General features: G+C 41.0%; 1 protein-coding gene across 1 annotated transcript in view; it reads right to left on the bottom strand.

The window, feature by feature from the left end:
• Nucleotides 1-846: 846 nt before the first annotated feature.
• Nucleotides 847-14997, bottom strand: part of Brip1 (BRCA1 interacting helicase 1) — a 128641-nt gene continuing 114490 nt past the window's right edge. The window contains 3 exon segments of the mRNA XM_040749404.1: nucleotides 847-4989; nucleotides 4991-5606; nucleotides 7530-7838. Of these exon segments, the coding sequence (XP_040605338.1) occupies nucleotides 4899-4989; nucleotides 4991-5606; nucleotides 7530-7838 (1016 nt within the window). The 3' untranslated portion in view covers nucleotides 847-4898.

Raw genomic sequence — 14997 nt, forward strand, 5'->3', positions numbered from 1 at the left:
GTCGGGGTATGAGACCTGCCAATCCTACCTTTCGAGAGGCTTCCTCCCTTTTTTAATGGGGCTGGAGGCTGCCTAGTTTAAAGGCTTCCCCCCAGGTCAAATTTTGATCTACAATCCTTCTTCCAATGGTATCCCTTCTTGCACCAAGGGCATGGGGTAGAGGGGGGCTTAACTTCTCCTGGCCTGTTAGCTGAGGTGGCAGCGGCTACGGCGGGGTGGGGTGGGGTTGTTGAGGACAGTCTCTTTTAAAATGTCCCTCCTGCCCACATCTAAAGATGTCCCTTTTCCCAACGGCCTCAAGGACCCTTGGCCCTGGGTTGCCAGGGCCTGGGTGATGGCCTCCATCATGGCTGTTGTCTGTGCCAAAAGGGGATTCAGGGCCATCTTCCGCCATGGCCTTTCGGAGCTCTTTAAGATCCTTGGCCTCCCAAGGATACCAGTCTAGAGACCTGCCGGGCTGGGGGCCAAGGGCCAAGTTTACTAGGTAGGGCTTAGGGGTCCCTAGTTGCATCTTTCCGTCCCTCCTTGACTGGGTAGGCCTTCGCATAAACCAGGCCCCCAGGTGCCGCCCTGTCATCCTCTGGTCCATCATAGGAGTCTAGGTCCCGTGGATTTTCCCTGAGGGCAGTATAGGGGGACCCAACCCCATCGCTGGAGGGTAAGGTAGGGGTCTGGAGTTATCTGGGATGAATGTAGGTCCTTCAGGCCCCACATTGAGGCGCCAGATGCAGGGTTTTAGCCCAACCACAGAAGGCTGAGTTGGGTTCAAGGATGGGTAAGTGTGCTACTTATCAGTTCCCCAGACTCCCAGGATCCCAGAGACAATCAGACTCACGCAGTAGGGAATCTAGTCAAGCAGAAACTCATTTATTGCCCCACAACAAGCATCTTTTAAAGCAAAAAACTGCCAGGGGGTGGGGGCGGGGAGTCGGGAACAGCCAGCCAATGGTTTTAAAGGTCAGCCTATCATGCGCCTAGGCGCCCTATGCTTTACCTAGTGAACACGAGCTGTTCATGCAGTGACATCTGGCTCGATCTTGGCGACCAATCGCCCTTTTTATAAACATCCCAGGACTTGCCCTCCTGACTTCCCCACGGTGCCATCTTTAACTGGCTCATGTGCCAGCCGGTAAACCTCAGAGACCTGTCTTCCTTTGCCTCCACAGTATTGGAATTACAACAAGCACGTCACCACACCTGGCATTATTTACCTGTGTTCTGGAAAACAAACCCAGGTCCTCATGCTTGCAAAACAAGCATTTTATCCACTGAGCCATCTCGGCTCTCTTCCTACCCCTTTAGAGCCACCTTTTTTATTTGTGTAATTATAATTTCTATTTTGTTTTTGACTCAGAGACTTGCTTTGTAACCCAAACTAGTCTTCAGTTTGTGACTCTCCTACCCATCTCAAGAGTGCTAGGATTAAAGGCATGCCCTACCAAAGTGTTAACTTTAAGAAAAATGACGCTATTTTTGTGTAGATGTTTGTGTCTGTGTAGGGATATGTGTACGTGAGTGCAGGTGCCAGAAGAGCCCAAGTGTTGAACCCCTTGTAAGTAGATCCCTCCCTCCCTGCTTGCCCCCAGCAGAGTCTCACTATGTAGCTCTGGCTGTTCTGGAATTCACAATGCAGACCAGGCTGACCTTGAACTCAGAGAGATCCACCTGCCTCTGCATGTGCCACAGTGCCTCGCTTCCCTAGAGATAGATTTATAGGCAGTTGTGAAACACTGGGAACCAAATTTAGGTTCTCTGGAAGAGCAACTTTTAACCGGCGTTACCCTTCTAGCCCTAGTGACAAGGTTTCATGGGGATGTGAGAACTGCAGACCCTGAATGACTGAGCGATCCCAGTGCACATCTGTGCAGCAATGGATGGAATGTAGAAGGATAGCGCTCACAGCAGGGGAGAGACAACAGACCTAGAGGAAACCTCCCTTACTTATACTCACCTCCCACCCCCGCCATTTCTTAAAGATGGAACCACCTTTATGTTTGACATCACCCATGTATTGATTAAAAAGAGTGGAAGTTCAGAATTGAAGGAGACCTTGGAGACTCAGAGAAAAGTAACATGACCTTCACTTCAAGCTCAAGGGCACACAGAACATGGGATGGATTTGTGTAACAATGTAACTATGAAACTATGTAAAGTTGTAGGTCTCAGAAAAACTTACAATCTTCCATATTGCAATAAACCAAAAATTCCTTACAACCACATACTCATTTTTTGATAAATGAGTACATTACCACAAGAAAGAATTTCCAATTCCAGAAAAAATATTGAAATTGGGCAAAGCTGCAAAGTCCTGAAGGGAAAATGATTAGAACCATATGATCTGACCATATGTTTCTGCAGGCATTTGTAACCAAAGTAAACATTGAAATTTGTCATGAATGGGTCACTTTGGAGAGGAAGGCAGCAGGAAAATTTTCATGTTTTAGCTGAGTCTTTCACATAAAGTGTTGAATGGTAGATATTACCATAGAGCTTGTGTTTGTTTAAATGGACTGAGTTTTGAAAACTGGGACATAATAGCCAGTAGACATGCATGGAATGTAGCATTGTATTTCAGGGTACATACAGGGCCTGGGGTAAATCACATTGCATCTCTTAATCACTTCTAGCCAACATTAGGAATAGGTATTAGCAGGATAAAAAGGAACATGATGAACATTCTAGAAATTGGTTGGGAAATTGCAAAATGGCAGTAGGCAATGTGAGAAGTCCACACAGAGAGGATGAGGTCATTTGTCTATAATCAGCGGCCATTGTTTTTTCAGAACAGCTGTTAGAATTCCCTCCCTTTCTCTGCAAGCTGTCTCCATGAGTTACTGCTCATCCTCTGCTCAGGTTGAGCCTGCTAACTCGGGAGTAGGTGTGCATGCTTTAGGAGCATTTTCCTTGCGGTCATTATCAAAAACAGATGGATGGGTGCTTGTCTATTCCAACATGATGTAGGTATTTGTACATTTCTTTGTTTTGTATAAACTGAGTTTGAGATTCTGTCTTGGATTTTAATTTGAAATTCTTAGGACAGTGAAACTTTTTTCTGTTTTAAAGATTTACTTTTTGCATGTATAGATATTTTCCTGCATTCTGTGTACCATGTGTATGCCTGGTACCCAGAGGCCAGAAGAAGGTGTTGGATCCCTTGGAACTGGAGTTACACATGGTTGTGAGTTGCCATGGGGATGCTGGGAATCAAACTCAGGTCCTCTAGAAGAGCAACCAGACTTTTTTTTTTTTTTTTTTACAAATGAGACTAATCCCATGAAAGGCATGGTATTGCCATATAAGTATCAAGTCTGAGGCCCAGCCAGGAAAGAGGCTATGTTTCCATCTTCTACTTACAATCCTTCCAGGACCTGACTACTACCCCATCTATGATTTAAGATCCACAACAGGAGAAATGGTTTCTTTCAAAACAATGTAGAAATCACCTTCTAAATCCACAGATAAAATCCTTACTTGGTTAACTGTCAATTTAAATTTCATGTACCAAATCTAAATGCTATCAAAATGAAAGCAAATACATGCATACATGATAATTCACTTACTCAAAAGAACATAAAAATATAATTACTGGGATTTTGACTTGATAATAAACCATGCAGAGTAGTTGAACAGCTTATAAAATTTCAGTTCAGGCTGGACACAGCTCAATGCTAGAACACCTGGTTAGCAGGCCAGGCCCTGGGCTTGATCTCCAGCTACCCATACACACTCTCTCAATTCAAATCACCATAAAAAGTCTAAATGTCCATTCAGCAGATGTAATTTTGGAATGTCAGAGGTAACCATCTTTTATAAACAGTTTTGATCAGATATACAGTTTCAGTCTCTAAAACTTGCACACACTCAAAATTCACAGTAGATTCCTGTTCTTTAAGGGAACATATTTCAGAGATTGTTTTATATATGTGTATATGGATATGAAACATCTGCTTATTTATTAAATTTACATATCAAGTTTTCCATCTTAATCATTACAGAATTAAAATTTTATACCAGAATGTATTACATCTTTGGCATCGCTAGGATCTGTGTATTATTTCTGTGTGTATATGTGTATGTGTACATGAGTGTGTGTACACGTGTACATGTTGTGGTCTGTGCATATGTGTATGAGGTCAGAGGTTGAGGCACATCACTTTCTATGATGACAGTGAAGCTAAAAAATTTGAATTGATTTTGAGGATTTCAAATGGAGTTCTATAACTGCATATAATTTTGTTTTTGATATTTTAATTTTAGAAAATAAAAAATCCTTCAATTTCAATGAAATATACATACTCTTTCCCTCTCCTTTGTAACAAACTAGTTCTAAACCATTTTCTTTTCTTTGAAACAGGCCCAGAGCCTGAGTCTTCCACGTGCTGGGAAAGCAGCTGTGTGCGCTATGCCCAATCTAAGGCAGTTTAAAGAGACGGCAAGCTTTTGGAGATAAACTATGATTTCTAAAAACATCTTCTATAAATTTGAATTAAAATATACAGTATCATATGGCTAAAGTGTGGCTGGATTCAGCTGAGATTAATCTTTGTATATGAGTATGAAGTTACATTAATTAAGTGAACCATAAAATATGAGCAACTGTGTGAAACTGGAAGTGCCCCAGGAAACTAAATTCTAGAGGAAAGTACTTTGTATGGATTACTTAATTAAAACTCTAGAATAAGACTTGCATTTCTGAACATAAAATAGACAAATCTGACACTGAATTAACAATGAAAATAAAGAAAATTAGAAATTAAAACTACAACATTTACCCAATGTATAAATTATTTACACAACGAGGCTTAACAAAATCCTGACACATCACCTACCATCAGGGAGCCCCGCCCACTGCTGCTCATAGGCCCTCATGTCTATGCAGGAGTTTCCCTAGCTCTAATTCACTTGTTCAAGTTGTCAGCTTTGTTCTCTTCCACTGGCATGACTCTGTTTAACTTTGTGTCTGTGCAACTTTCATTTCTGGCTGAATTCAGTTACACTTCCAAAAAGGTCTTCAGAAGAGAAACAATCTGAATTATTACTGGATCTATCAGTTTCAACTGGTTCACTGTTTTCTTCATCAGTATCAACAGGATCAAAGAGTTCAGGCGTGAGACACGGGGAATCCTCTCCTGCTTCTGTTTCTATAGCTGCACTTGAACTGGAATGCTTGGCTTCTTCACTTACTGGAGACGACTCACGACCCGGCTGCAGGTCTTTCTCAGAGCAGAACAGCTGTTTGGAATGGTTCTTAGCAGGAGTAATGTCAACCTTCATCGAAGAAATCGTGGTTTCTGACTGAGGGCAAGGTGCGAATGGTGCGTTTGCTGTTTCATTTGAGGACACGCATTTACCTGTGAGTGTCAAAGCAGTGTTATCTTCTGTTTTTTCTGCCTGGAAGGAGGAAGAGCCAGCGGCAAGGCTCTCTGATGACCGGAGCACGGGTGTAGGGTTCTTTACTTTCCTAGTGAAGTGCTGTCTCAGGGACTTAAAGGCAGGCCAGCTGACTGGCTCTGTTTGCTTCCCAAAAGTTGGGCTTGAGGATCTGGAAATGACATTTTTCTCCGTTCTCATTGTTTGAACAGACTCCTCTCTGAGTGCTGGATCACCTAAGCAAACAAAAACTTAAATTAGTTTTAACTCTGTGCTCAGCCTCAGTTATAACGCTATGTACAAACATCATATAAACACCATGGAGACCACAATGCTGCACAACAAGAGGAAGGGAAAAAGGAAGAAGTGACCAAGAGGAGAGAGGACAGGCGGTTGTCTCGGGAGCCCTGCAGTGTAGAGCACTGGCCCAGCAAGTGCCAGACTCCAGCACTGGAGAGGGGAAGAAAAAGGAGAAAGTTGCCACAAAAATTCACGGATTAGTGACCTAGAGAAAGACAAGCCCTCTTATTTAGAAAGCAAGGACACCGCTGGCTGCAAGGCTACGTGTGCTATTTCTCAGATTGTACAACTGATCAGCACACAAGACCAGAACTGGATCCTGGGGTTCCTGGTTGTCACTGTAACAGCCCTGAAGTTACTCTAACATTTACTTAAAGCGCACAGCACAAAATATTTGAAAACAGGTATATTAAGCTACACTGATCATTAAAATTAAAATTATACCCACTCACCAGAATCTGGCTTTTTTTTTTCTGTTACAGGCCAAATGGCAAATATTTTACGTTTTATGGTCTATATTATGTCTGCTTCAACTATTCAAGTAGGTTATTCTAGGATAAAAATACAATTACTCAACTTTGTTGTTTTTAGATTATGTAAACAAATGAATATGACCTAGTTGCATTAAACTTCAAACATAAAACAAGTCAACAGGATGGCTGGGGTTCAATCCCCTGATAGAGTCCACGATTTCTAACATGTTAAAACATTTTTTATGACAGACTATGGACACCCCCATGGAGGGCCTCACCCTCCCTGGGGGAATGAGGGGATAACGGGGGGGGGAGGGCACGGGAGGAGGGGAGGGAAAGGGAGAGGGACCTGGAACTGACTTGTGAAGCAACCTTGTTTCTTATCTAAATTTAAACTGGAAAATAAAATAAAAAAAGAAAAAACATTTTTTTTATCATTTAGAATAAATGACTCACATCTCAGGTTCAAATAAGGAGTGGTTCTAAATGGGACCTTCCAATTACAGAGCCTTGTTGCAGCCAAGGCTGGCTGGCCTTGAGATTTTTCTTTTTTAATTTAATAATTCTGTATTACTTTTATTCCTACTTCTAAATTTTATACTTATTTATTGTGTATATGGTGATGGGGGACATGCACACCAAGCTTGCCGGAGTAGATTCACTCTTTCCTGATTCTAGGGATCAAACACAGGTCATCACACATGACAAGTTCCTTTACCTGCTGAGCCACCTCACCAGTCCTGGCCTGGAATTCCTGATACTCTTGTGTCTGCTTTCAGCATTTTGGGATTATGGGGTTACAGGTATGTGAAACAATACCCAGTTTATCTCAATTTTTATAAAGCTTTAAAATAATGTCTACCATTTCTTTTCTTTCTTTTTTTATTTTTGGTTTTTCGAGACAGGGTTTCTCTGTATTGTTTTGGAGGCTGTCCTGGAACTCGCTATGTAGACCAGGCTTGGTCTCAAACTCACAGAGATCTGCTTGCCTCTGCCTCCCGAGTGCTGGGATTAAAGGCGTGCGCCACCAACGCCCGGCTTACCATTTCTATAGTATTTTATAATGCCATATTTATTATCTTATTTGAGTTTTACAATTCAACTTGGTGGGATAGGTAGGCAGGTTACCTACTGTTTCTATTATAACTTAAAAAGGCCAAGTAGTTTATTCACAATGACAATGTGAGGTAAGTGGCAAAGCTAATGGAAAAACCAGGAAATACACTTTGGTATTCTAACAAAAGTTTATCCCCATTTAAACATACTGTATTATCTTATGAACACTTCATGCTATAAACCAACACATTTCAGGAAATTAACCTGTACCTAATCATTATCATTTCCCTATTATACAATGAAACTGTAAATGGACAGAATTCAACCTACCTTTCTTCCTTCTGGAGATGTTGTGACTCGGCACTGAGGGGTTTTTAGTAGTCATTTGGGGACACTGCAGCTCCTGGACACACAGTTTTGCTGCTTCTTCCCTAGTATTTTCTGTTGATAGATGACTTGCTTTTGACACACCTGTATGAGTGCTGTCCTCCAAACAGGCCACTTCCAGAGTAGACTCCTTGTCTTTTTTTGATCTGTTAGTAACTTTTTGGTGTCTTTTAGAAAACTCGGTCAGGGACTCCAGGGCACTTGCAAAGGTTGAGTGGTGCTGAATCTGCTGCCTCACCCATTTAGAAAGTCCTAAATACAGTGGATCCCGGTGAGAAACTGGTTACTTAGTTACCAAAATATTTACGCATTAGGATTAACTTTACTATTTCTAGTGAAGCAATCTAGTTTGCATTTGAACATATGGAATAGTTTTCAATCTTTTACTATATATATGTATACATATAATATATTTACATGTATAGGGACTATGAAGGGATTATGGCCTGAAAAATGCATCACTAGTTTCAAAATACTGAAAGATGACTATGCAGGCAATGTACCAAACCCACCCACTCTGAGCTTGGCCACAAAGGGAGGTGCAGAGCACCAGCCGCTGTCTGCTGTAGCGATCATGGGACACACTGGGAGCTGCAGCTCATTGCTGGTGCCAACATCTCAGACATGCTGGTCATCAGCTAGGCAAAGAGCAAACTGCTCTGAAGTGCAGTTTCTGATGAGTGTGTGTTGCCTTCACAGCACTCTAATATTGAATCACTGTAAGTTGAAAGTGTCTATAAATTTAGTTTTATCAAAATTCCTCAAAATTGGGCCAGTAGCATGAGTCCGTGGGTATAAGTGCCATGCAAGCCTGATGTCCCGTTCAACTCCTGGAACCCATGTAAAGGTAGTAGGAGAAAATGATTCTACCAAGCCGTCCTCTGACCACATGTACCACGGCACCCTCACTCACACTACATCGTACACGCTCCTGTAAATAACACAACTTTCCACGCCATCAATCTAAGTTTATCTCCTTTTCCAAAAATAAACTCAAGAGTCCAGTCTGAAAAGTTTGTTGTTGTTGTCCTATCCTCCGCTCGTTCCTTAAACTACTCTGGGACTGGAAGAAGCAACACTTTCCCAGGGAAAATATTGTCTATCCGAATTATTAGTCATTTACACAATAATGAACACAAGAGATAGGACTCGATCAGGGGCATGTTAAAATGGTATATGAAACTGGATAAAATTAACCATATTAAGAACTTATGGTGTTTTGTAATATGGTTAGTTTTATACCAAAATAAAAAAAACATTTGGAACTAAAAAATACCTGGATTATCATAAAACAAATATTCCCTGGATAATGCTGCAAAAAAACTGGCACTGTCTTTTGGAAAAATTAGGCTTTTAAAAATCGTCGTGTGTGTACTCAAGCAAATGCAGCACACACATGTGAGTGTGGCTTGTGAGCCCGTGAAGGTCGGAGGTCAATGCTAGGTGTCTTCCTGTATTATTCTCCACCTTATTTTTTCGAGACAAGGTCTCTCCTCGCTCAACTGAGAGCTCACAATTTTGGCTCCGATGGTTGGATAAGCAAGATCCCAAGATCTGTTTACCTCCTTCCCTGCATTTCTGGTATTACAATGTATGCAGCTGAAGCTGGCTTTTACATACATGTTGAGAACCTGCACTCAAGTCCTCATGCTTGAGCAATCAGCATTTTTATCCACTCAGAATCTCCTCAGCTCTGTAACACATAGCTTAAAAAGTCACCATGGCATTATATGCTTTTAAAAGAAGATAAAACAGGGTTTTATGTAACCCAAATTACTAAACTGTAACCTCAAGTACATTTCTTTAGTTTTCTTAAAATGGAATTTTCTGAGTTATCAATTGAATTTAAACAAAAAATTGTCATTAAATTTATGCATCATGTTAGTATTACCAAAGTAAAGAATTTATTACCAAATTTATGAATGTCTGAAAATTAAAATAATCCATAAATTTGGCAATATTTGATTCTAAAACATTAATAAATCTGAGCTATGAAATAAAAATTGTTTTTAGCTTTTTAAGAGAAGTACTAATGTTAACTTTATTTTGAAAAAAATGACTGTACCAAATGAAAATGTGAAATTCTCTAAAATTGAAAAATTTTAGTACTATCATTTCTCCATTTTGACCTTTTTATAAAGAAAGTCTTTTTAGGACAAGATGTCATTGCTGGCCTTTGAACACTTGGCAGGGCCTGAGCTCCACCTGCTGACTGAACACTAGTACTTAGTATTTTTGCTTTTAGTTACTGCTTTGTTTAGACAAAAAGAAAAAAAAAAAAAAAAGGAAGAAACCCTAAGAACAATATATTGTTTTAAACCTTGACAGCAAGCACGTTTCTGGCACTGACTGAATGGCCTGTCCCTGTTGAATGAAAACCATAGGCCCGTAATGCCTGTTAAATGACCACCTACTTATCTTTCTGCCCACTGGCACTTTATTTCCTTTTAGAAAGCACTTGCTTTGACTAACATGTGTAGCCACTTCTTGCCTTTAAACCTGTAACAGTGGCCACGCCCTTTGGGCATGGTTACAGGTGAGGCCATGACCCATTTTGGTAGAGGAGCAGGGGACAGAGACCCGTTGGGTCTCGGAGGGCATTGGGGAGGCAGGATCTGCATCCTTGGAGCAGTAACTCTGCGACAGTTACTTATTGTTATCTGTGTAAGTTCATCCCCAATAAACACCTATTTATCATTCATCTTGGTTTGGTGAACTCATTATAACTCCACACCTTCAAACATGAACTTTATTGTGTGTGTATGTATATTGTATATGTATGTGCACACCTGCACGTGTGTCTATGTATGGATGCTGGAGATTGAAGTTAGGAATCTTCCTCAATTATTCTCTACTTTTTATGGAGACAGGCTCTCTCCCTGCACTATAAGCTACCTGGACTGCAAGCTCCAGCAAGCTCAGCAATCTGTCTGCCTCCCTTTCCTACAGCACACGAGTTATAGAAGTGCTCCCCTGAGCCTGGCTTTTATGTGGGTGTTGGAGATTTGAACTCTGGTCCTAATGTTTGCATGACAGGTATTTACCAACGGAACCATCTCCCTAGCCCTTTAAATAAAACTCAGAAGAATGAAAATATAGTTAAAGAAACAAGTAAATAAGTACAATAGTAAACTTGAGAAATTAATCAGTAAAGTAGCCAAAACAGATGTAATTACAAGTGAAACCAGTTTTTTTGAAAAAATAATTTTTGAGAAAGAACCTTTTGACAATGGCAAACAAAATATTGCTACATTAAATTATGAACCATATTCTACAAAACTGAAAAGTAATAATTGATTTAATAGTTGATGACTAAAAAATTTCTCACTCATGAAGAATTTTTATAAACACATGAGAATTCGAAGACTAGCTTAGCTTTCCAGTTAGTGGGAATTGTTCATGTTTGATCTGGTGATTCAAATTCACATTCTAATTCTTCACTTTTAAAAATGAAGCTGTAAAGGTCTGGAGTGATGGCTTAGCCAATACAGTGCTTCTTGACAAATATGGAGGCTTGGGTTTGGTCCTCAGAACTCACATAAAAAAGCTGGGAGTGGTGGTACACACGTGTAATCTCTGTGCTGAGGAAGCAGAACAGGCAGATCCCTGGGACTTGTGGCCCCCAGCATAGCCTACCCAGTAAGCTCCACAGAAAACAAGCTGATGGCTCTTGAGGAACCACACCCAAGATTGACATCCATGCATAGGCACACATGCGCACTTGTAATACACACACACACACACACACACACACACACACACACACACACACACAGGAGCCATAAAATATAAAAAGTTTATGATGGCAGAACAGGAAAACCCAGATCCCATGTTTCTCCTATGGAAGCATGGATCCAATAATTCATGGGCCAAACCCCTTTATGAGAAACCCAGAGACAAGTTAAAAAGTTTTGGAACCCAGGCTAGAGCAAAACCAATTGTATCAAAGCAGGCAGGAAAATGTGTGGAACCTTCTCACCAGAGTTCTTGTTACAGAACAGTGCCACTAGGCGAGAATTATCTGGAAAGAAGAGTGGAGAGTAGGCACAAAGTCCTAAAACACTTCTGTTCTCTCTGTCTTGAAGTGCTGACAGCAGGCCGCTGCTGCAAAATTACACTACAGGACACCGAGGCTGCTCCAGCTCAGCGGCACTTCAGCAAAGAGAAGACTAGTGTGTAATGTATGTCAGCTTTTCAGTGAACTGCCTAGGACGGGCTTGTCTTAGTCATTAGGGAACACTCAGTGAACTGCCTAGGACAGGACTGTCTTACATCATTAGGGAGCACTCAGTAAACTGCCTAGGACAGGACTGTCTTAGTCTTTAGGGAAGACTCAGTGAATTGTCTAGGATGCATCTGTCTTAGTCATTAGGGAGCACTCACATCATATGGCATATTCTCTATGCCTAGAGGCTGCTGAGAATCAGAGAGTGGATGGGGAGCACGCTGTTGCTTAAGATGCCTCATAACACAAGAGACAGACAAGGGATATCTAGGGAGAAAAAGGGACAGAGAAAGAAACTGCAAAGCTCTCTAATTAGGTATCCACATAGGGAATGCAGAGAAACTAGATCCATACTAGATCAGAGGGGCTACCAGCTGCCTAGCAGGGCTGATGAGTGAGGGTATTTCTGTGTGAATTTGCTGTGGTAAGAACTCTTAGAGGTGTCTTTTATCAAATGTGTGTAGAGACCAATTACAATATTACAAAGAAACATGGGACATAGCCCCATCATAGGAACAAGCTAACTTCAAAAAGGATGAGAGCAGGAGAGAGGAGAGGGGAACAAGAGAAAGAGAATGAGAATTAATCATGCATTTCTTTAATTAGAGCACTCTGGATGCAGAGGTGGGTGAGTAGATCTCTGTGAATTTGAGGCCAGCCTGGTCTACATAGGGAGTTCTAGGTCAGTCAGAGCTATAGAGTTAAGACAGTGTCTCAAAACAACAAAAACAAAACAAAAAGTTTAGAGATGCAAAATGGCTTCATGCTTGTGATCTCAGTATTTGGAAAGCCAATGCAGAGAACACTCTATCTTAAAAAAGCAATAAATTAAAATAAAACAAAAGATAGATCATAGTCAATTTGTCTAAGCACAATGCAAAAGAAAATTTCAGAGCAGCAAGAGAAAAGCAATCCATCATATGCATGTAAACTTACAAAGGCTGTCAATGGATTTCTCAGGAGCACTCTTACAGGCTTCAAGGGAATGAGATGATATATTCAGAGTGTTAAAAAGAAAAGCCCCAAACTACTAACTAGGAATGCTATATCTGGCAAAACTGTCCATCAAGATGCAGGCGAGATAGACTTTCTCAGACTACAAAAGCTAAGGGAGTTCATTACCACTAGATCTGCTTTATAAGAAGTGGTAAAAGGAACACAGTAGCATGTGAATGTGCAGCTTGTCCACAGAGGTAATTGTACAATTACCAAATATTTAAGTACAGTAATGACACCTCTCCCTTTTTCCAGTGCTGAGAATTGAACCCAGGACCTATGCAAGCAGGGAAGTACTGGACCACTGAGCTATATCCAAGCACCACAAGCTATATCCAAGCATCACTTTAAATTTTGACACAGAATCAAGATAAATGTATACAAAATAATAATTTGTATAAAACATGTAGGTAGATACATAATTTTAAAAGGGTAATTTGTGACTTTAACATAAATGTTGGTGACAGAAAAGCAAATGTTTGGATTGGGGGGATGGCTCAATGGGTAAAGCACTTGGCATGCAACAGTGAGGAATGGAGTTTGAAATCCCAGAACTCATGTAAAAGTCAGATGAGTAATCCCAGTCAGTGCTCTATAGGGATAATGGAGGCAGAGATAGGAGAATCCCTTGAAGCCTTTGGTCCATAACCTAGCACACACAGTGGGGTAACAACAGAGACCTTGTTTCACACAAGGTAGAAGGTGAGGACAGATATCCAAGGGTGCACTCTATACACGTGCACCATGTCATGTGTGTGCCCACATTCACACATGAATACATCACCCACACACATTACACACACAAGCAAATGTTTAGCAAAGTGGAGAGCGCTGTGTGGCAATTTCCTCAGAGATAAAACCTTCGGTCTTGAAGGAAAGCTCATTAAGATACGGAAAAGTAGTGGTTCTCAACCTGTAGTCGTGACCCCTTTGTGGGAGTCGAACACCCCTTTCAGAGGGTTACCTAAGATCACTGGAAAACACAGATATTTACATTATGATTCATACCAGTAAGCAAAATTACAGTTATGAAGTAGCAACAAAAATAATTTTATGGTTGGAGGTCACCATAATATGAGAAACTGTATTAAACATTAGGAAGGTTGAGTGTTGAGGGATAATCACACTGTGTGAAGATGTGTTTATCCTTCCTCACCTAACTAAGGTACCTCCTGATTGGTTTAGTAAAGAGCTGAATGGACAATAACTAATCAGGAGGGGTTAGGTGGGATTTCTGGGCTCTGAGAGGCGGGAGATTTGCCAGCAAAGGCCGAGGAAGTCAGATGTACTATACCGAGGAGAGGTAATGTGCCACATAGCAGCATATAGATTAATATAAATGAGTTAATTTAAGTTTTAAGAGCTAGGAACAAGCCTAAGCTAAGGCCAAACTTTGTCATTATTTGGGAGCTAGTGGTCCAAAGAAAGTCCAACTAAAGGGAGGTAAAACATTTCATCCACTCCAGAAGCAAACAACTCAAAGGCTTCTGGGAGTTCCTGAAACTGACCAGATACACCAGCCTCCTCCTTCCTTAAGTATATATAAGTGATAAGGACTGCTGCAAAGTACTCAGACCAGCCAAGCTGCCTGGAAGAAGCGGAGCCCAGCTGTGATGCTTGAAGAGGCAGAGTCCAGCCAATGTGCTTAGGAGAGGTTCAGAGCACCTGAAGCACCTGGAAAAGACATTCTCCAGCCTGTTGACCTGCCTGCAGGCTGTACAGTGTACTTCAGGTGTTCAGCTTTTGTGTAGAAATCATAGAAGAAAAAATAAGGAGAAATCTTCAAAATATTGATCTTCATAAATATCTGCTGGCCTAGAACTTACATATGACCCAGTGACTTCATTCTTAAATACAATAAAGTGTCCAACCACCCATGCTCACTGCAGTCCCCAACAAATAGAGTAGAAACAATTTAATACCCACTTAGAGATGGACAGAGAAATACACCCTGCCATAGATATAAGCAAGTTCTGTTGGGTACTTCAACATGGATGAACCTTGAGGATAGTATTCTAAGTGAAACACGACAGTCCCAGAAGGACAGATACTGCATGACTCAACTCTACATGCATCATCGAAGTCACTGAACTCAAAGGAGAAATGGTGGGTACCAATGTATGGGGGAGAGCAAAAAGATGGTCAATCAGTATAAGGTTTCAGCTTTAAGATTACAAATTCTGCCGGGCA

Source organism: Mesocricetus auratus, unplaced genomic scaffold (genome assembly GCF_017639785.1).
Source record: "Mesocricetus auratus isolate SY011 unplaced genomic scaffold, BCM_Maur_2.0 Super-Scaffold_100007, whole genome shotgun sequence".
In the NCBI taxonomy this organism is placed as follows: domain Eukaryota; kingdom Metazoa; phylum Chordata; class Mammalia; order Rodentia; family Cricetidae; genus Mesocricetus; species Mesocricetus auratus.